The 21,368-nt window shown below is 46.2% G+C and overlaps 1 protein-coding gene across 1 annotated transcript in view; it reads right to left on the bottom strand.

Annotated features, from left to right (window-relative positions):
* TTC6 (tetratricopeptide repeat domain 6) overlaps positions 1 to 21,368 on the bottom strand; it is a 141,258-nt gene that overhangs the window by 26,863 nt on the left and 93,027 nt on the right. Inside the window, exons 24-26 of the mRNA XM_044271261.1 lie at positions 20,959 to 21,072; positions 13,198 to 13,317; positions 6,837 to 6,910 (exon numbers count right to left, since the gene is read on the bottom strand). Of these exons, the coding sequence (XP_044127196.1) occupies positions 6,837 to 6,910; positions 13,198 to 13,317; positions 20,959 to 21,072 (308 nt within the window). The remainder of the gene's footprint in view (positions 1 to 6,836; positions 6,911 to 13,197; positions 13,318 to 20,958; positions 21,073 to 21,368) is intronic.

Genomic DNA, 21,368 nt, shown 5'->3' with positions numbered 1-21,368 from the left:
TGGCGTATAATTTCCACTAAAAATTTCACCTGTCTTTTGCGCAATTTTCTTAGCTGTATGCGCAAATTGCATATAATGATTATGTAAAAAGGGCAGCACGGTGGCTCAGTGGTTAGCACTGGTGCCTTGCAGCATTGGGGTCCTAGGCTCAAGTCCGACCAAGGACCATATCTGCATGGAGTTTGCATGTTCTCCCAGTGTTTGTGTGGTTTCCTCCGGATTCTCTGGTTTCCACACACACTCCAAAGACATACTGATAGGGAACTTAGTTTGTGAGCCCCATTGGGGACAGCGTGATGCTAACGTCTGTAAAGATCCTTCTATCTTCATTCAGCAGGACCTGCGCTGACGTCACCACGCTCATCACATGGTGAGCGCGATTACGTCATCAAAGGTCCTTTTGCAGGTCCTGAAAGAAGAAGAAAGAAGACGATGCCGGCTGAGTGATAAAGTGGATGAGGTGAGTTCATTTTTATTTTATTTAACCCCTCAACCTTGTTATAAGGGAAAATAATACAGTGAATTTACTTTAATGGGGTCCGGTGTTGCTCAACCCTATCATCTCCTAGCAACCATGTGTGAAAATTGCACCGCATCCGCATTTGCTTGCGATTTTCACGCACACCTATTCATTTCTATGGGGCCTGCGTTGTGTGAAATACGCAGAATACAGAACCTGCTGCGATTTTCACGCAACGCACAAGTGATGCGTGAAAATCACCGCTCATCTGAACTGCCCCATTGAAGTGAATGGGTCCGGATTTAGTGCGAGTGCCATGTGTTCACCTCACGTATTGCACCCGCGCGGAAAACTCACCCGTGTGAGAGGGGCCTAAATGTATCCGTCGCCAGTTTATGGTGTCTTCAGATAAGGCAGCATAAAACTGGTTGCAGATGCCCTTTAAAGCCTGGTTACTATCATCTCAGTGATTCCCTCTCTGACACCTTTTACATCTTACGTATTCGGACTTAATCATTAAGAGTTTGTCAAGACAAATCTTTTGTCTTGCTGCAATCTAAAAAGGCTAGTGGCTAGCAAATTATTGATCTGTGTCTATACAAACAGCAGTGTAATATCTGGTGGAAACGTCATTTGTCATGTTCTCTTCCGTATCCCATAAATCACTTCTGTTCTTGTGTACACCACAGGCAATCAATTGGTTTTTAGTGTGCTGTAGACTATTTATGGATTGCTCCCATCCTGTAATGTCAGAGTTCAGCGCGTCACACAAGAAACCCATTTAGGGCTCATTAACGCAATCTCATTTACTGGTCATTTAAAGTAAATGAAAAAAAAAACATTTGAAAACACTATGGAGGACATTTATTATGATGTATACACCACTTTTTGGCGTATTAGGCCCCTTTCACACGAGCGAGTATTCGGCGCGGGTGCGATGCGTGAGTTGAACGCATTGCACCCGCACTGAATCCTGACCCATTCATTTCTATGGGGCTGTGCACATGAGCGGTGATTTTCACGCATCACTTATGCGTTGCGTGAAAATCGCAGCATGCTCCTCTTTGTGCGTTGCGGTGCGATAATCCACGCAACGCAGGCCCCATAGAAGTGAATGGGGTTGCGTGAAAATCGCAAGCATCCGCAAGCAAGTGCGGATGCGGTGCGATTTTCACGCATGGGTTCTAGGTGACAGTCTATTCACTGTATTATTTTCCCTTATAACATGGTTATAAGGGAAAATAATAGCATTCTGACTACAGAATACATAGTATAATAGGGCTGGAAGGGTTAAAAAAATAAAAAAGTTAACTCACCTTATCCTCTTGTTCGCGTAGTTCGTTCCCGGTCTGTTCTTTGCTAGCTGTGGGCTTGGGCTAAAGGACCTTTGATGACGTCAGATCACATGCTCCATCACCATGGTGATGGGCCATGTGATTGGAGCATGTGATCTGACGTCACTACAGGTCCTTTAGCCCAAGCCCACAGCTAGCAAAGAACAGACCGGGAACGAACTACGCGAACAAGAGGATAAGGTGAGTTAACTTTTTTATTTTTTTAACCCTTCCAGCACTATTATACTATGTATTCTGTAGTCAGAATGCTATTATTTTCCCTTATAACCATGTTATAAGGGAAAATAATACAATCTTCAGAACATCAATCCCAAGCCCGAACTTCTGTGAAGAAGTTCGGGTTTGGGTACCAAACATGCGCGATTTTTCTCACGCGAGTGCAAAACGCATGACAATGTTTTGCACTCGCGCGGGAAAATTGCGCATTTTCCCGCAACGCACCTGGCTCTTATCCGGGCAAAAAACATGACGCCCATGTGAAAGAGGCCTTAGTGTCGCAGATTTTGTCCCAATGATTGTTTATGACAAAATCTGCAACTTTTTGCCGCTTGTGCCACTTTTCCCGAGTGCCGTGAATGTGTGGGGAATGGGTGGGGAAGTGGGCAGGCTGGTAGGCAGGCCCGTCTTATTTATCATTTTCCATGCCAGTATTTATCATTTTCCATGCCAGAAGCGCCATCACTGGAGGACACTCACCGGCCGCATCCAAAAGGTAACCACCGCTATCCCCCACATCCCACACACGCCATTGTTCACTGCCCACCACAAATCCACACCAAGTCCGGACCCAAGCCCCACATTATTCACAGCTACTCCCCCCATGCCTGCCACTCATCCACGTCCCCCAGCATACTATTCCCCCCAGAAACATCCAACAAACTACACAGCCCAACCAGCAGACCACCTTCCCCCATTAACCCCTTACTGCACAGGTACCCCCTGCTCATCCTGCCCCCTCCATCCCTTCACATAACGCCACTGCCACCCAGCCACCACCACTATCCCCCACATCCCATGCACACCATCACTGCCCATCGATCACTACCCAGTGCCTATCGCATCCTGCATCAAACCCGGATCCCTGCCTTACATCACTCACAGTCACTCTCCCCACACCTGCCACCCACCCACGTCCCCCAGCAACCAAATAATAATAATAAAAACCACCACAACCCGAACAATCAATACCAACCATGCTACATAACCAAACCAGCAGATTCACATATCCTCACATTCTCTCATTAACCCCTCACTCACCCTGTCCCTCCCATCTCCACATCCAAACGCCACCCCACTAAACATAACTTTATCACCCACCACAGCAGTGCGGACCGCAACATAAAAACCCCCCCCAAATAAGGGATCTCCAACGAGAGTGACCTCCAATTAGCCTACGGTGACAAGGATACAGGTAATTATATTACATTATAATACAACTTATGACCCACACACAGCATCCCATACATGACACACTCACTCAGCAACACATTTGTCTTTTGGAAGAAAAAAAGAGAAAAAAAGAAAACAACTCTTTTTCCACACATTGATCAGTCGAAATTCAGACCATACAACCAAACAGAATCACCCAGCACCAGATACACATACAACCGCTCACATCTGTAGAAATTAATATCCGTCTGCATTATGTACTATTCATTTATTCCTTATTTTTATATCATTTTACACGCTCTATATGCAAGCTTATACTTATGCTTATGCTTATACTATTTTCTCGTCTTTGTTTTAACCCAACAAAATTACTTTACCTATTGATTCGTCCATTTATACTCATGGATCCGTCTCTTTTTTATATGCTTATATATATATATATATTTTTTTACATATTAATTTTCATTTCTAATTTAAATTTTAATTGTATTTTTATACATATTACATCATCAAATTTTGTGTTGATCCTTTTAGACTTGATAAAGGGGTCTGCGTACCCCGAAACGCGTCGTCTTTGCTAATCAAAAAATAAAAAATATTTCGTATCCTCAACTGGGTTGTGAATTGCGCCTTGTGTCCATCCGCTCACTGCATGAACCCAGTGCAGACGAGCAACCTCCCCATACACCACAATTCGCACCAAAGTGGCGGCTTGGCTCCCGCCCATGGTCAACTTGGACGTCAATCGGCTGCACCAACCCACAACACCCCACGTTTTTACCACCACCAGAACTGTACTACCAAAAAGTACAAACTAACCAAGGTGAGTAGCAACCACTCACCCTGGCTAAGAACAAGTAACAACATCTCTTGTCAACCACCACCTATGAGCGCCTTCTCCCCTTTTCTCTTTTGCCATTTAACCAGTCTATGGAGCAAGGGAGCTGGTGTAGATTTTAGTATGTGGCACGGCCTGCTTTAGGAAGAGCCAAAATTATGTAGAGACCTGAACCTCAACATATCTTTGGCGCATTCTACCGGCAGCGCAGAGGGACTAAGACCGACGTCTAAATCGCTGGTCTTAATAAATGTGCCCCTGTCTTTTTATATTTAACCTTCCATTCTTTTGTTGGAAAAGAAGACTATGCATTATTATATTTCAATACAGACTTTAAGGAGCATCTGTCGGCATGATCAACCCTAATAAACCTGACTGGCAGGGTTGATCATGCTAATTAAAACAATACCTTATTTATGTCCGTATGATGCACCATTCCAGAGAAAACGGTTTGTTGGAACACGGAGGGGCTGGCCTGAGCACCACTTTGTGAACATACCTCCAGCCTTAGCCCTCTCTCCCTGGATTGACGTCTCGTCTAGGCCAGTCTTCTTGCTCCTGCGCCATAGATTATTTTCTAGGCGCTTTATCAGTGGATATGCTTCTCAAGTACGAAATATTCAGACAGTGCAAATGCAGAGACAATGAACACTAGAGCAGGCGCAAGATGACAGGGCTAGACAAGCTGTAGGGTGATCATCTTCACAGATGCTCTTTAAAGAACATCTGTCAGCGGGATCAAACCAGGCATACTGCCCTGTAGGGTTGATCGTGCTGATTACAATAAATAAAATGTTTTGTAAAAATCGTTTGCGGCATTCCAGAGAGAAATAGAAGATTTGTATCCTTTATGCAAATGAGGGCATCAGTGCACCTAAGGCGGGTCAAGGCCTCTCGGCGCACCTTAGATTTCCAGTGCTGGCCCTGCTCCTCGGTGCCCTGAAGCCATCATGTCACGGACGGTGTACAGGAAACAAGACAAAGCAACATGCATATATGACTCACTGGATCCAAAGCTAAGGAACCAAAAGGGAGACCCCTGCACAAGACCTCGCACTTTCCCTGGCTGCTTAGCCTATGGAAAGATCCCAAAGGTGGATGGTTGCATATCCACGTACCTTGACTATATAACCCCTGAACACCCTACAATAGTGAGGGGACACGACCACCGGCTCCCTACACCAGACACGGAGGGAGTCAGGGTCACCTGGGATCCAGCAAACAGAAAATAACAGATAAATGTACAGCACTTAACTTTGTAGCAGACTGGGAAACAGGATCAGCATGCACACACACTCCAGGAAGAAGTATAAAGGTTCTGAAAGGCCTCTGTCAGAGCTTCTCAGCTGTCTGGTTGACACATCACTTGTATAAAAAAAATCTAAGTCTTTTTCTCAGGAACGCCAGCCCCGAGTTTTACAAGACAGGTATCATTTTAAACCACAGGATAAACCCTACCAGGGAGTATACCTGGCTCAACATGGTTGATCCTGCTGACATGAGCTCTTTAAGGCAACACGTGACCACAGCGTTTTTGGCCAGGATAAAACACCATAAAAACCACCAAGAATAGCAGCCTTAAGGAAATCTACAGCCCTACAATATCAGCGCTGAAATAAGCCCTTTCCCACTGCATGGAACTGCCTCGACTCTACCTGGCCTATATTTTTTACTAAGCAAAAGGTGCGGACAGTAGCTGGTACTTTTTTAATACCGTATCCAATGAGGCTCCAGGTAAGCCCAGGCGATAATATGAAGATCATATGAAACACTGCTGACTAGTAATCCAGGAGAATAGTCACTACACTTTATCATCTGTGAGAGATGGGACACTGCTGAATCAACGCGCCATTTTTAAACGCCATCATCCTGGGAAACCACGCAATGGTCAATTGAGGAGGTGTCAAACAGCCACGTACCGAGAATCAAGAACAGCATCCCTTTCGATGTGTCGCCGTTCACATCTCGTTTTTGCTGTATGTCAAGTGGATACGTTTGTAAACAGAAAAAACATATACGTACCCATGGACTATAATTGGGCAAACATAGTTCAAAAGTGCATACTTTTGACTCCGTTTGTCAAGTTTTTCATTTCTGTAAGTTTTTCTGCAGGACCAAATAATGTAACATACCACGCTTTTCTGCCATTGCAGTGAATGGCAGACGGATGGCAACGTAAGACATTACATTGCCATCCGTTAAACGTATCTGTTTTTTTCAGATAAGGCCTTCAAATCTTCATTTTTAAAAAGAAAGGTTTCACAAAAACGTATACGTTTTTGGTTAAAAAATACGGACACAAATGTATTGAAACGTATGCTCCTCCATGAAATGTATACATTAAAATAAAGGATAAATAACCACAAATCACAAATTTTTTTTACTGCATGACTAAACGTATCCGCATGACAGCAAAAAGGAGATGTGAACCGTCTCTCATGTGGACAACGTCAATGCGGTGTCATGCAGCTACACTGAGAGAGTGCCATTAAAACTACCGAGTAAGGAGAGTAAAGTAGGGAAGAGCCGGGACCATACCGTGGAAGAGTGGCTTTCTATTTGGAGACCTGATCTCAATGTCACACAGCGGTGCTCTGTAAGATGAATCTCTGTGCCGTATTCCCAGGGGGGAGTTTAGAAACAGTGTGCAGCGATACGCCGATGTAGGCAGCAACATGTAACTATCGCTATATATGTAAATGAGTCTAATTAAGGGAAGGATAGGGATACTAGAAAGCTATTTATGAAGCAGTAAGTTTGTCTGATCATCTAAGTTGTGGCTTTATATATTTACCTGTGATGACAGTTCCCTATAACCTGATGGATCTTCATATCACCGGGAGTTTTCATAGCCACAGCTTTAAAATCCTGTTAAAAAATACATTTGCTTTTATGCTGTGCATTAAAATGCTGTACATCGTATACACAGTGTCATTTTTTAATTGCAAAAATGGCACAAAATTTGCTGAATATGCACCAAAAGGACAAAACTGGCACAAGGATGCATGAGGATTTGGTCACAGTTCGATAATTTGCTCACTAAAACCTGACCAAATGTTGCATAATAGATAAAACGTAATGGATGGCTAAACATTTGTGGAGCGTGGGTCTATGGTTAGTTTATTGGTAGCTATGGCAAACAAGTTTAAAAAAGAAGGTTATCCTCTAAGAATAGTCCCAAAGTATAATATATCAATACAAAAATAAATATAGGTACATCAATAAGGTATATATCTCGATACTTTATATATGCAGAGGGGGAAGGATTTACCCTCAGTCCGTATATAAATATATGAGTGCAAATAATCCGGCAGCCGCATCAAAGAATAGACTGTAACAATGAAATATCCAAACAGTGCGATGATGATGTGGAACAGTGGTACCAATGAGTAAATAATGCCATACCGCCAATAGATATTATCCAACATAAAGCCGCAGTAAATTGATGTCATTAAAGAATAAATGTCGGTAAAAATCCTATAGCAACAATTAAAAGTATTAAAAATAAATATAAAAAATATCAATTAAATCAACAATAAAAAAGTCAGTCCTGTATCCTCACACGGACAAATTGCTTGTGCTGCTGCTGGTTCCGGAGTAGGGTGGTAGGTGTATCACACTGGAAATGAAGGTAATGAGAGTTTTTGGAACCGCGCTGCTCTGGACTATAATCTCCGGTCAATAGTGGATGGTGCCGGGCTCCAACACCTTTCCTTTCCACCCAAAAAAGGTCCAATCTTCCACAGATGGTTTCCTCTATAGGGTTCAAGGAAATTGATACAATAGTGAAGCACCCTTTGGCTTGATGTTATTAAAAGGTTTTATTGTACTCACAAGAGTCGATCAACAAAAGGCATATATCAATAGATACAATCGTCTGGTTTCTGCCCGACCCGGGTTTCGCTGCCTTGCTTCTTCAGGGGCGACCCTGAAGAAGCGATAATAACATCAAGCCAAAGGGTCAGGGCCGTCTTTACCAAGGGGCAAAAGGGGCAGCTGCCCTGGGCCCAGTTGCTCCTGGGGGGCCCAAGGCAGCTGCCTCTTGAGCCCTGCTAGCTACTGCCCCGGGTGTCAGGCTGTCGGCTACACAGGCATCATGATCGTACTGTGTTAATGATCTTAATTCTAGGACCTTAATTAGTTTTGCTCTAGGACCTTAATGACATCATTACCATGTGACCAGTAACCTAGCAATTACTGGTCACATGGCTATGAGGTCATCACAGGTCCTACTGAGTGTTGCAGAAGTTAACTGTGGAGCTTTTTTGTGTAAAGATTACATCAGAAAAAGGTGACAGGGGCTGTTATGTTAATATACTGTAAACTACTGTATAGTGGGGTGCTGTATACTGTGTGGTAGGCTGTATATTGTGTGGTGGGCTGTATAGTGTGTGGTGGGCTGTATATTGTGTGGTGGGCTGTATACTGTGACGGGGGTGGCCTGTATACTGCGTGGGGGCCTGTATACTGTGTGGTGGGCTGTATACTGTCGGGGGCCTGTATAGTGTGGGGGGCCTGTATAGTGGGGGGGAGTGCTATACTGCTGTACTGTATAGTGTGGGGGGCTGTATCGTGTATAGTTTGGGATGCTGTATACAGTGAGGTGTTGTATACCGTGAGGTGCTGTATACTGTGGGCTGCTATACTGCTCTACTATATACTGTGGGGTACTGTATAGTGTGGGGTGCTAAACTGCATACTGTGTTGTGCTGTATACTATAGGGTGCTATACTGCATACTGTGGGGTGCTGGGGTGCACTGTAACACTAGGGTAGGCCGAGCCCTGGTCTCCTTCCTGCAGAGCGGTGCCCACTTCCAGCCTGAGCCCAGAGCACTGATCCTGAGCCGCTGGAGTCTTCAGAACTGGAAGTATTTACAGTCATTCACTGTACTCTACCAGATGTGTGGATTTTTTGTGTGTGTGTGTTGTGGTGGAGAGCGTGATTGCCTGCTAAGGTGTGGGAAGGCGGGATCCAGGGGGCCCAAGTAAATTTTTGCCCAGGGTCCAATCAATATTAAAGATGGCCCTGCAAAGGGTGCTTCACTATTGCTTCACTATTGTATCAATTTCCTTGAACCCTATAGAGGAAACCATCTGTGGAAGATTGGACCTTTTTTGGGTGGAAAGGAAAGGTGTTGGAGCCCGGCACCATCCACTATTGACCGGAGATTATAGTCCAGAGCAGCGCGGTTCCAAAAACTCTCATAAAAAATATCAACACTGAAATCCTATAGCAACACTTAAAGTATTAGTATTAAAAGTATATATCCTTAGTAGCAGCAAAGCTGATCGCAGCAACGGTGAGAATAGCAGCAATGTTGAGTCTGTATGTGGGAGTAAATGGGATGGATCCTGCAGGTGTCCAAAATGTTGGATCCAAATAGTAGGAAGAAAGGAGAGATGCTTCTATTTAGTTAATCTGGAAACTAGCCAGGAATGTTAGCATTCTGTTATATCAATCAAATTATCATTCACATATATCGATCACTGTATTCCCAAAGGTATACTTTCCTGGCCTTCCAAGGGTTACAGAATGTTTGTATTTCAAGATGTTTTTATATAAATGATGCTGTTCCTTTCATGGAACAATATACAATAATATTGCTGTTTTATGGGACCTTTAATAGTGTCAGAGGTACATTACCGCTCCTGGATATGATGTCTCAATAGGGATCTGTGGTGCGGATCTGCCCCGCGATGCTGGCGATGTTCGCTCTCCTCAGCGTCTTGGCACAGCGTCCCACGTGGTTAGTTCCGTGCAAGCAATGCGCGTCTCAGCTCGGCGTTCCACGTGGCGTCCCACGTGGTCGGGAGCAGGCTTTTTTTTATTTGGATGTGAGCAGGAGTAGTCCTGCTGTATTATCCGGATTCAAAGGTTTTTGGGCACCTTGAGTACTGCTGCTTGTTATTAGCCTGCTGTGGCTATATGGCTATTGTATTTGTATGGGGAATACAATAGCCATAAAGTCGCAGCAGGCTAATAACAAGCCGCAGTACTCAAGGTGCTCCAATCACCTCCACAGTTTGAGAACGAGGTATGGCTATTGCGATCACTTATCCTCATACAGCAGATTGCTGTTTAGACAGCATGAGTATGATCTGCTGCCCAGAATGATCATTTCACCCAATGAACGAGCGTTTCATTGGGTGATCTGCTGCCTATTTAGACAGGCAGATTGTCAGGAATGAGCCTTTAGACTACACAAGCATACTATACGCCCAGACTGCAAAAATGGAGTCCAAATATAAATGTGATATACCACTGCACCATTTTGAGCTCCATATCTAATAGTAGTCTATCATTTTGAATCAAATCCCAAACCCAAAGGGGCAAATTTATTAAGACCGGCGTTTTAGACGCCGGTCTTAATAAACCCCTAAGCTGGTTGTGGTTCCACCAAAGTTATGAAGAGGCACCCGCCTATTCATAACTTCGGAGCAACAAGCGCCAGTTCTAAATGTAAGACAGCTCACTTGCCGTCTTACATTTAGACCATTTTCTACACCTGAAACAGGCGTACAAAATGGTGAATGAGAAGGGCCTGCCGGCCTGTCCCCTTCCCCGCCCATAAATTTAGACCTTGCGTGAGCGGGGAGAAGTTGCAGATAGTGTCTTTCTGAAGATATAATGTAACGTGAAGCATCTCTATTGATCACTATTACTATTATTAGAATCTGTGTTGATTCCTGGGAACATTTATAGGTGTAATAAGTACAACCCAAATTCCAAAAAGTTGGAACGTTGTGTAAAATGTAAATAAAAATAGAATCCAATGATTTGCAAATCTCAAAGACCAATATTGTATACAAATAGATCATAGAACCCATATCAAATGTTGAAAGTGAGACATTTTACAATTTCATGAAAAAAATTAACTAATTTAGAGCAATTTGCTTCTCAGTTACATGACTGGGCATCAGTGCAGTTTCTAGGTAAAATTTCTCTCAGGGCGAGTGTCAAAAAAACGACAAACCCCCTCGCGTGACGTACAGTGAGTGAGCGCCGCCGCCCGCAGAGCCTGCCTGTGGGGGGACATTATTTTTAATAAGGATCACTATGGATATTATTTAGAAATGGAGGCTGCTGTGGGTGTCATTATAACTTTATAATGTCTGATAGGCCTAGTCCTGAGTTATATTACCCTGCCCTGTATAATAATGTACCCTGATACCCCTTATAACTAAGGGGTATCAGGGATGGGTACATTATTATACAGGGCATGGGCAGGGTAATATAACTCAGCTCAGGACTAGGCCTATCAGACATTATAGTTATAATGACACCCACAGCAGCCTCCATTCTAAATAATGTCCATAGTGATCCTTATTAAACTTAATGTCCCCCACAGTGACAGTGGCCCCCATTTTTATGTCTCCCACAGTGGCCCCGCCCCATTGTAATTAATGCCCCCCCCCCAGACCATCCACAGTGTCACTGTCCCCATTGTAAAAAAATAGTTTAATTTAACCACATTGCACCCGAGTCGACCCACTGTCCCGGATCCTCACAGCAGGCTTCTTTTCAGCAATCAGCACTGCTCAGGGGCTCAGGGCGGGCGGTAACAGGCAGGCAGTGCGGTGCTCACTCACTCACTCACTGTACGTCACGTGCCTGCGGCGCCTAGTGGGAGGAGCAGGCGCGTGACGTCAGTAAGTGCCGCCTGCACCGCATGTACCGGAGCTGAGTGACTGGACTCGGTACGTACGGACAGAGGACTTGGCACTCGGGCGCAGGTCGCAGGGCAGGCGAGATCTCAAAGGGAGGGAGCCAGGGGGGCGTACGGCACGAGAGTAATAACAGGCAGAGAAACGACAAGAGGGCGCCCCTGCCGGCGCCCCCCTTCTGACAGCGCCCCGGGCGGCCGCCCGGCCCGCCCCTAGAAACGGCCCTGCTGGGCATAAAGAAGAGCATGTTCGAGAGGTAGAGTTTCTCAGAAGCAAAGATGGGCAGAGGTTCACTAATCTGTGAAGACTGAGTCTAAAAATTGTGGAACAATTTCAGAAAAATGTTCCACAGCGTAAAATTGTGAAGACTTTGAATATCCCACCCTCTGCAGTACATAATATCAAGAAAAGATTAAGAGAATCTGGAGAAATCCATGTGCGCAAAAGACAAGGCCGACGGTAAATACTGGATCCTCTACGGGCCCTGCATTAAAAACAGGCATGATTCTCTACTGAAAATAAGGAACACTTCCAGAAATCACTATCTGTGAACACAGTTCGCTGTGCAAATGCTAAAGGTGTATCATACAAAGCCATATGTCAACACAATCCCAAAATGCTGTTATCTTCTCTGGGCCCGAGCTCATTTAAAATGGAAAATTGTTCTGTGATGAGATTAATTAAAATCTGAATTTTTTTCTGGAAACCACGGACACCATGTTCTATGGACTCAAGAGGAGAGGGACCATCCAGCTTACATATCTGGAGAGGCACTATCAATGCTGAATAGTATATAGAGGCTTTAGAACAACATATGCTCCCATCCAGACAATGTCTCTTTCAGGGAAGGCCTTCCATATTTCAGCAAGACAATCATAAACCGCATACTGCATAAATCCCAACAGCATGGCTTGCCAGAAGAAGAGACCAGGTGCGGTCTGCAGTACAGACCTCTCAGCAATAGAAAACATTTGGAGCATCATGAAACAAAAAATCTGGCAAAGACGACCCAGGACTGTTGTGCAGCTAGAATCCTACATAAGACAAGAACGGGGCAACTTTCCTCTCTCTAGACTCCAGCAATTGTTCTCACTTCCCAGACATTTACGAACTGTTGTTATAAGAAGAGGGGATGCTACACAATACCAGACATGGCCCTGTCTCAACTTTTTTGAGATGCGTTGCTGCCATCAAGTTCTAAATGAGTTCATATTTTTCATAAAATGGTAAAATATCTCACTTTCAACTTGTGATATGTCTTCTATGATCTACTGTAAATAAAATATGGGTCTATGAGATTTGCAAATCACTGTATTCAGTTTTTATTTACATTCTACACAGTGCCCCGACTTTTCTGGAATTGGTGTTATACAGATCGATGTACTGTATATCTGACCCAAAAATTCCCAAATACATGTTAACACACTGGGTGCATTAGGTACATCAATCTGATTCTTGCATGTTTAATGGATTATGTATTCTTTGATACCTCTAGTGCATTGGCGTAGTCATGTAATTCAAGGTACAGTAGTCCACGATTAACAAGAACCTTAAGATCTACTTCCTTCCATCCTCCAAGTAGAAGAACAATACCGTAATCCTTCAGTGCCTGCAAAATGATACAGGAGGAACAGACATTACAATAACGCAAAATGTACTTCACAATAGCATAAAATGAGCTCAGTATGTGCACAAGTTTTAGTGATTTATAGGGCAGTGGGAAGTAACATTTATGGCATCGGCTATACACTGTCAGTTTTTCATGGCCATTTTTTTAACCATGTGTGCATCCATTTTCTGTCCGTTTTGCATCAGTTTTTCATGCCCGTTTAAAACGGCCAAGAAAAGCTGATGAATTTCATTGGTTCATTGATTTTTTTAGCATCCCAACCCCTGCAGTGCCCTCACTATAGCACCACAGTGCCCCCAATATAAATAATGGCTCTCCTGTAATGCTTCCAGGTTCTATAATGCCCTCCATAGTAGCCCCAGTATATATAAGGTCCCCCACAGTGCAACCTTGTATGTTAAATCAACCCAATAGTGCCCCCGTATGTAAAATCCCCCCCAATAGTGTTCCCCTAGTATAAAATATACCCCAATAGTGCAACCACATGTATTAAATCCCCCAGCAGTGCCCCCTGTATATAAAACACACCCAATAGTGCCTCCAGTATAAATTAGTAACAGTTTTTCTTGGTGCCAAAAGTCAAAATAAAAAAATACCTCATCCACTTGAACATGCTGACACTCGCTCCAGTAAATGTGTGTGTGTGTATATATATGTATATATATATATATATATATATATATAAAGCTGAGTGTATGTGTGTGTATGTATGTATCTTTGTCCGCTAAAGGAATCCGCACCGTCGCATTTACAATCACGAAATTTGGCACACAGGTACATCAGGTGTACCATGGTGATGGATCATGTGATGACCAGAGTGACGTCACCACAGGTCCTTTTCCTGCAATCAGCAAAGAAGAAGATAGAAAAGATGTCAGCTGCGCGAGCAAGTGGATTAAGGTTTTTAAAAAAAGTTTTTGGGCACATATTTTTGTGCTCAAAAAGCCCCCTCGTCTTATACTCGAGTCTAGGTGTTGATTGCGAAAATTCGCAAAAAAAAAAATCGCATTCAAATTTTCGCATAAAAATTCGCATGAACTGGTATTTTCCCAAAAATCGAATATTCGCTTTAGTTGGTTTTTGTACTGTTAAAGTTATTGTTGATACCATATTGTTTTTCTTTGAAATAAATATTCAAAAACCTTTAACCTACTGATGCCTCAATTAATGTAATTTTATTGGTACGGTATCTATTTTTATTTTTGAAATTTACCAGTAGCTGCTGCATTTCCCACCCTAGTCTTATACTAGAGTCAATAATTTTTCCCATTTTTTGGGGGTAAAATTAGGGGCCTCGGCTTATATTCGGGTCGGCTTATACTCGAGTATATACGGTAACCCCTCCAGCGCTATTGTACTGTGCATTCTGTATTCAGAATGCTATTATTTTCCCTTATAACCATGTTATAAGGGAAAATAATAAAGATCGGGTCCCCATCCTGATCATCTCCTAGCAACCGTGCCTGAAAATCGCACCGCATCCGCACTTGCTTGCGATTTTCACGCAGCCCTATTCACTTCTATGAGACCTGTGTTGTGTGGAAATTGCACAATATAGAGCATGCTGCGATTTACAGGCAACGCACAAGTGATGCGTGAAAACTAACGCTCATGTGCACGGCCCCATAGAAATGAATAGGTCCGGATTCAGTGCGGGTGCAATGCGTTCACCTCACGCAATGCACCCGCGCGGAAAACTTGCCCGTGTGAAAGGGGCCTTATAGTGGATAGTGTCAATATCTTTTTACGACACACACAAAAAATTAAATAGATGAAATATACCCGAGCGAAGCACCGTGTGAATAAACAAAGCATCGTGTTTTACACCAAGACCATTCTGTGTTGCCTCTATACTGCACTCGCTACCACTGCCTACCAGAGCGGATCCCCACAATTGGTGGCTTCAGCGGGCAAACGGCAGTGAGGCTGAAAATGGTGCTGTTTGGACTGTATGTCACATATTAAGCCAGCAAGTTTTGTGGCTCCAGACAAGATGGAGGAGGCTATTAGACACTTGGTGCAAAGTAATGAGGAGGCTACTCGGAGACATGAGGAAGCCCTGAGAGACCAGCGGCAGTTGAATAGTTTACTGGCCCAGCAACTGGCGACTATGCAGGAGTCCATGCGGGTGTTACAACAACAAGCCGTCCCGGGGGGGACCGCAATCCTACCTGCTGCCCGGGATAAGGTGCGCTCAGCGTTAAGAAAGATGGGCCCCGAAGAGGATATCGAGGCGTTCCTGATGGTCTTCGAACGCACTGCGGAACAAGAAAGGTTACCGGCAGAACAGTGGGCCGAAGTAGTGGCGCCATTTTTAGTGGGAGACGCACAAAAGGCCTACTTCGACCTCAGTCAGGAGGAAGCCAAAAGCTATAAGAAGCTGAAGGGGGAGGTGTTGGCTCGTCTTGGGGTTAATACCTATGTGCGTGCACATCGAGTGTACCGGTGGGCCTTCTCCGAGTCCCGGCCTGCTCGGTCCCAGGCCTATGACCTGTTACACCTGGTAAGAAAATGGCTGCAGCCTGAGACATTGAGCCCCTCGCAGATGGTGGAACGGGTGGTGGTTGATCGTTTGGTGCGCACACTGCCAAGGGGCATACAGCGCTGGGTTGGTCAGGGAGACCCCGGCAACCTGGATCAGTTAGTAAGCCTTGTCGAGAGGTATGTGGCAACCCAGGACTTGGTGCGGGACTCAACGCAGGCGCAGGAATCCCGTCGGGCTCCCTCTCAGGCTAGGGATCCGGAAAAAGGGACCCAACCACAAAGGGGGGGGAAGGCTAGTCCTACTCCAGGGAAGAGAGACCGGGGAGGGACCACGGGGATTCAATGTTGGCACTGCCACGGCCTGGGACATAGGGCAGCGAACTGTCCTCAAACACCTGAACCCATGGATTGCGGGTTCGCTCGCCGGTCCTCTTTCTTTGCCCGGCCTGTATGTACCGCGGATGCCAGGCCGACCACCGATATGCCACCTCTGTGCCAAGTCTTGGTCGATGGGCATCTGATTAATGCTTTGCTGGACTCTGGGAGCCTGGTGACCCTAGTGCATGAGTCCTTAGTGTCTGAGACACTCCCAGAGAAGCAAACCCTGTCCATTGTCTGTATCCATGGGGACCGCCGGGAGTACCCCACTGCCAGGGTTACCATGTCCATGTTGGGCAAAGAGGTGCAGCATGTCGTCGGAGTGGGACGCCAAATCCCTTATGCCGCCATACTGGGAAGGGATTTTCCTTTGTTCTGGACTCTGTGGAAGAGCAATATGCCTTCCCTTAGGGACAGACGACAATCGGGCCCAGTGCCCGAGGATCCCGATGCAGGGATACCAGCTGTAGGGGTCACCACATCACCCGTAGAGTGTCATCCCGATAGGTTTCCCCTAGAGGTGTTGGCAGGCGAATCCGTGGAAACCCCGTCCATCCCGGACCTGGAGGTATCCCGTGACACGTTCGGGACCGCCCAGCTCCAGGATCCGACATTATTACGGGCGAGGAAAGGGGTGACAGTGGTAAATGGGGTGGCTCAGCACCCAGGGGCCGACTCTGTGTTTCCCCATCTGGCTTTTAACCAGGACCTGCTGTATAGGGTGGACAAAGTGCAGCACGAGGTAGTGGAGCAGCTGGTGGTACCCCAGCCATACCGCCGTGTGGTACTGGACTTGGCCCACTCCCACGTGCTGGGAGGACATTTGGGCGTAAAAAAAACCCAAGAGCGGATTCTGCAAAGGTTCTATTGGCCCGGGGTTTATGAGGAGGTCAAAAGGTTTTGCCAATCCTGTCCAGTGTGTCAGATGACGAGCCCCCAGCCCCACTATCGCAGTCCCCTAGTACTCATGCCCATCATCGAGGTCCCCTTCGAAAGAATAGGGATGGATCTGGTAGGCCCCATAAACAAGTCGGCCAGAGGGCACCAGCATATCTTGGTGGTCTTAGACTATGCCACCAGATATCCTGAAGCGATCCCACTACGTCATACTTCTGCTAAGCTCATAGCTAAAGAACTCATGGGTATGTTCGCAAGGGTGGGGATTCCAAAAGAGATCCTGACCGACCAGGGGACACCCTTCATGTCTAAGGTGACGAGGGAGCTCTGCAAGCTTTTAGGGGTTAAACGGTTGCACACGTCCGTATACCATCCTCAGACCGACGGACTAGTGGAACGCTTTAACAAAACCCTAAAAACTATGCTTAAAAGAACCGTAGCCAAAGACGGAAAGGATTGGGACCTGTTGCTGCCGTACGTATTGTTCGCAGTGCGAGAAGTGCCCCAGGCATCTACGGGATTCTCGCCCTTCGAGCTATTATACGGTCGACGGCCAAGAGGGTTGCTGGACATCGCAAAAGAGGCGTGGGAGCAACAGCCCACCCCCCACAAGAGTATTATAGAGCATATAGAAAAGATGCAGGACCGTATAGAGACAGTCCTACCAATTGTCCGGGAACACATGGAAGCCGCCCAACTGGCACAGAGCCGGGTATACAACCGGAGTGCCCAGGTCCGGACATTTAACCCGGGTGACCGGGTACTGGTGCTAGTCCCCACCATTGACAGTAAGTTTTTGGCACGGTGGCAAGGTCCCTACGAGGTGAAAGAGAAGGTAGGGCCAGTGAATTACAAGATATCCCAGCCAGGCCGGCGGAAGCCAGAACAGGTATATCATGTAAATTTACTGAAATCGTGGAGAGATAGGGAGTGTCTCATTGGGGACAGCCCAAGCACTGTCTTGTCTGCGGGGAAGATCCCAGCTCCACCCGAGGTCCGGGAGGGCACCTCCGCAGTAAAGATAGCGGGTGGTCTGTCGACTAAACAAGCTCAGGAAGCCAAAGAGTTGGTGAGTCGAAATAGGGACGTATTCTCTGAGCTTCCTGGTCGAACTTCGGTAGTCCGACATGACATCGTCACCGAGCCCCACGTCAGGGTACGGTTAAAGCCGTATCGTGTACCGGAGGCCCGGCGACAGGCCATTTCAGAAGAAGTAAGGTCCATGTTGAGGTTAGGGGTGATTGAGGAGTCAAGGAGCGAGTGGGCCAGCCCCATAGTCCTCATCCCAAAACCTGACGGTACTCTGCGCTTCTGCAATGACTTTAGAAAGCTCAACGAAGTGTCGAAATTCGATGCCTACCCCATGCCCCGGGTAGACGAGCTCATAGAACGGCTAGGGAAAGCTCGCTATTTCTCGGTCCTCGACCTCACAAAAGGATATTGGCAGGTGCCTCTCACGGAGGTGGCAAAGGAGAAGACTGCCTTTGTCACCCCCGAGGGGTTATTTCAGTACCAAGTTTTGCCCTTTGGCCTACATGGTGCTCCAGCCACCTTCCAGCGATTGATGGACGTCATCCTACGGCCCCATCGTCCATATGCTTCGGCATATCTGCACGACATCATCGTGTTTAGCCAGGACTGGGAGAGTCACCTGCCCAAGGTACAGGCCGTAGTCGATTCACTTAGAAAAGCTGGACTGACGGCCAACCCAAAAAAGTGTTCGCTCGGGTTCGAGGAGGTCCGGTACCTGGGATACGTGATTGGGCGGGGAGTTGTCAAACCCCAGGTAGACAAGGTTGAGGCGATCAAGAGCTGGCCCAGACCTCTTACCACCAAGCAAGTACGTTCGTTCCTAGGGATGATAGGATATTACATGCGCTTTATCCCCAACTTTGCCACAATAGTGGCCCCATTAACAAGACTTTTAAAGGGGAGGAAGACGGTGATGGTCCGCTGGGATGAGCAGGCGGAAGAGGCATTCTCCCGTTTGAAGTCGGCTCTGTGTGGGTCCCCGGTTTTGGTGACACCCGACTTCACACGGGAATTTGTCGTTCAGACGGACGCCTCTGGAGTGGGCCTAGGGGCAGTACTCTCTCAGGAAATCAGTGGGGAGGAACACCCTGTTGTCTTCCTGAGTCGCAAACTCACCCCAGCGGAAACCAGGTACAGTGTGGTAGAGAGAGAATGCCTGGCCATTAAGTGGGCCCTCGAGTCCCTTCGGTACTATCTGTTAGGGAGAAGGTTCCGTCTGGTGACCGACCATTCCCCTCTCCAGTGGATGAGCCGGGCCAAGGAGGGGAGTGCCCGGGTCACCAGATGGTTCTTGTCCCTCCAGAATTTTAAGTTCAGTGTTGAACACAGGGCAGGCCGCTTACAGGGGAATGCCGATGCCCTTTCCCGGGTACACTGTTGTACATGTGTCCAACCCCTCAGGATTGAACAGGGTGTGCAACCCTTCAGGGTTGAACAAAGGGGGGGATATGTAGGAGAGTACCTGGGGTGGTAATAGACGGCAGGTACGTGCCACAGGGGGTCCTGGCACCGGTAGAGTAAGAGCCAGAAAAGTGCATATTGCAGCGGTTATGCTGTTAACACAGCGGATCCGGGCCGGCTCTTATTGGGAGCAGGCAGATATGCGGGCGGGTGCCTGTCTCCCCACGGTCCAGGCCAGGTTTTGCAGGGAAGGGTTAAAAACCTGACCAGCAACAAGGGTGTGGTGTGCAATGTGAAGCTTCTGTGTTCTCTGGCTGGGAGAGTGAGAAGTGGAGGTGAGCTGGGCTGTGTGCTGAGGCCTGTGGAGGACTGTGCAGGATCCTGCAGCTGAACCCAGGAGGGATCCGTGTCCTGTGGCTAAAAGCAAGACCCATGGACTTACTTCACCAAGGAGAAAAAGGTGACATTACTCCTGGCTTTAAATAGACTTTGCTTTATGTGACTGAAACAGGCCTCATGTAGCCGGCAGCAGGGACTTGCTGTGTTTGAATTATTATTTTGCTGTTGTGTGTGACCACCCTCCCTATGAACTGCACCGTCTTTCACTTGTATGCACCGTGTGAATAAACAAAGCATCGTGTTTTACACCAAGACCATTCTGTGTTGCCTCTATACTGCACTCGCTACCACTGCCTACCAGAGCGGATCCCCACAATATATATATACACACACACACAAGCATTTGAATCCATTTTTAACAGCTGTTAGACGGGAGCCCATTGATTTCAGGGGGGTTCATCTGGTTGTGTAAACAGCCAAAAATAGGACATGTTCTATATTTGGACGCCAGCTATTCACTGGCTGTTATAAAATAGCCCCACAGACTGCAATGGCTCTGAAACCGGCTGTGCGATGTGGTGTGTACATGGCCTACTGTAGACAGCGCACAGCAGGGAGGCTCCTGCTCTCACCAGTTGTCTTACCTTCACACACAGGACTGTAAGGAGGTGGAGGGAGACATGGCTGAGCTTCTGGGACACACAAACAGTTATTTATATATTTTTCAGTTCTAATTGTAATATGTGGTAAAATAAGGGAAAAGTGTTGGAACATTTATTACTTTTCGAGCATTTTTAGTGCTCGTTTGTTGCTGAGTAATGCCCTGGGTTTAGGCCACAGCACTGAACCATCTGCCGAATTGAAGTAATACTCTAAAGCTAATTTCCGCCATATTATATGAAGGTTTATACTGCTTCTCATACTTACTATGGAGCTCCTACACATGTCTGTCTTTATATTTCCCGTAGCTGATGCTCAAACATCTATTCTTACAAAGAATAGCAATTTCACTGAAGCTGCAGCTTTCCATCAAATACGACTTTCATGTCTATGGTTTTCTAATCCAGGCTCTTATCCCACAGCCCTTACCTCTTCGTACATCTTGATCTGATGGTAGCAGACTCCTCTGTTGTAATACACAAGGGAGCAAGACGGATCCAACTCGGTGGCTTTTGTTAAGTCTTGAATTGCCAATTTATATGCCTGGAATGAACACAATATTGATTATGTCTTGTGTTATACTGACATACGTCGGTGAATTTCTGGTTTCTTTTTCTAAAGGATTTTTTAATAAAATGAACTAATAACAATGACAAATCTTAAGTACAGTATGGAAAGCAGTTTTCAGCCTTCGAAATGCTGACAGCACAGGTGACAGACAGAGCAATGCGGACATGCCTAGAGTGACGGTCATGCATGCTGCAGTATGAAAGCCTTCATCGGCGCTGCAACTGCAAGTTCCAAAGGAGGTGGTTCTTGCATGTCCAGTGTCCTGGACT

The sequence above is a fragment of the Bufo gargarizans genome, chromosome 11 (assembly GCF_014858855.1).
Source record: "Bufo gargarizans isolate SCDJY-AF-19 chromosome 11, ASM1485885v1, whole genome shotgun sequence".
In the NCBI taxonomy this organism is placed as follows: Eukaryota; Metazoa; Chordata; class Amphibia; order Anura; family Bufonidae; genus Bufo; species Bufo gargarizans.
The sequence above is the reverse complement of the archived record's forward strand: the minus strand, read 5'-3'. Positions and strand labels throughout refer to the sequence as shown.